Here is a 1,214-nt window from a genome sequence, read left to right on the forward strand (position 1 = left end):
AATAATTTTCATTCCATATTTTGCATCAATTGTTCGGCAATTTCATCTCTTAACCGAGTCATATATTCACGATCCGCTGCAGTACCATGTGTTGGAATCTCATCTTCATCATTATCAACGCCTGCATTGTTATTCCGAACCGAGACATTTGGTTCGTCATATGGTGCAAAAAACTCATCACGTAGTCCCTCTCTTCTTATAAAATTATGAAGCGCAAAGCATGCTAGGGTAATGTTTCGTTGTGTAACCAATGAGAATGGTGTCATCCTCTTCAATATAGGGAATCATGCTTTCAAGACACCAAAAGCACGCTCAATGACATTCCGAAGTTTTGCGTGTGCATGGTTAAATTTTTCTTTATTCGTTAATGCACGTCTTCGACGGAAATCTCCAAGCCAATACCTCACATTACGGTACGGTGCCATAAAACCTCGAATGTTTGCATAAGCGGCATCACAAAGATAATATTTATCTGTAAAAAAAAGTCATTTATTTTCTCAAGCTAAGATAAAACTATTTCAATAACCATAAATTTACCTGGTGGTGGAAGCGGGAATGGTGCATGTGGATTTGCTAATGCTTCTGATAAAATTCTAGAATCGTGTGTTATCCCTTCCCAACCGGCCACAACAAACGTAAACATCATGTTGAAGTCACATATTGGCAATACGTTTTGGTAACAATCACCTTTTCCCCTACTTCTATATAAATCCCGTTTGTTTGTAGGGACAACAGCATGTATCAAGGTGCCATCAAGTGCACCAAATGCTCCCTTAAACACCCGTCGTAGCCTCCTATTATGTCCTGGAATGTTTGGATTCAGATTAAAAGAAGTTGGCACTATAATGTCATGTGCGAAAAGCAGCATTTTGTCCAACACTTCATGAAAAAACTTATGAACTGTTTGCTTTGAGTGTTGAAATCTTCGCTTGATAATCACATAACGTTGGTTATGACCGATCATCATCAAAAACATAGTCATCTTCTCTCAACCGACACATGTTTGCTATCATTTAACGCGTAGTTTACTCTAAAATGAGCACATAGTCGGACAAATGATTCACGGGACATGCATAGCACTTCAACACATTGTAGAGGATTACGGTGAAGTAACAATAATGTAAATTCATGTCCCGTCATTTCCGAATCGTTGTCCCGCACTCGTTTTACACCCCTTTTCCAAAAGTAGCGGACGTACAAGTACATTAGAATTA

The 1,214-nt window shown here is 38.7% G+C and overlaps 1 protein-coding gene across 1 annotated transcript; it reads right to left on the minus strand.

Annotated features, from left to right (window-relative positions):
- Nucleotides 1-284: 284 nt before the first annotated feature.
- Nucleotides 285-982, minus strand: LOC145067379 (uncharacterized). Its single transcript, XM_079014532.1, has 2 exons — nt 538-982; nt 285-472 (listed from the first exon to the last, which is right to left on the minus strand). Exons 1-2 carry the CDS (start codon nt 980-982, stop codon nt 285-287), a joined length of 633 nt encoding a protein of 210 aa, XP_078870658.1.
- Between the last annotated feature and the right edge of the window lie 232 nt (nt 983-1,214).

Source organism: Lactuca serriola, chromosome 8 (genome assembly GCF_051521515.1).
Source record: "Lactuca serriola cultivar US96UC23 chromosome 8, Lser_US96UC23_V15, whole genome shotgun sequence".
In the NCBI taxonomy this organism is placed as follows: Eukaryota; Viridiplantae; Streptophyta; class Magnoliopsida; order Asterales; family Asteraceae; genus Lactuca; species Lactuca serriola.

What these genes read in the sequence shown, in the direction of transcription:
- LOC145067379 (XM_079014532.1), bottom strand. Translation starts at nt 982, where the DNA reads ATGACTATGTTTTTGATGATGATCGGTCATAACCAACGTTATGTGATT. An exon ending in ATTCCCGCTTCCACCACCAG is followed by an intron (nt 473 to 537) that starts GTAAATTTATGG and finishes TTTTTTTTACAG; the next exon opens with ATAAATATTATCTTTGTGAT.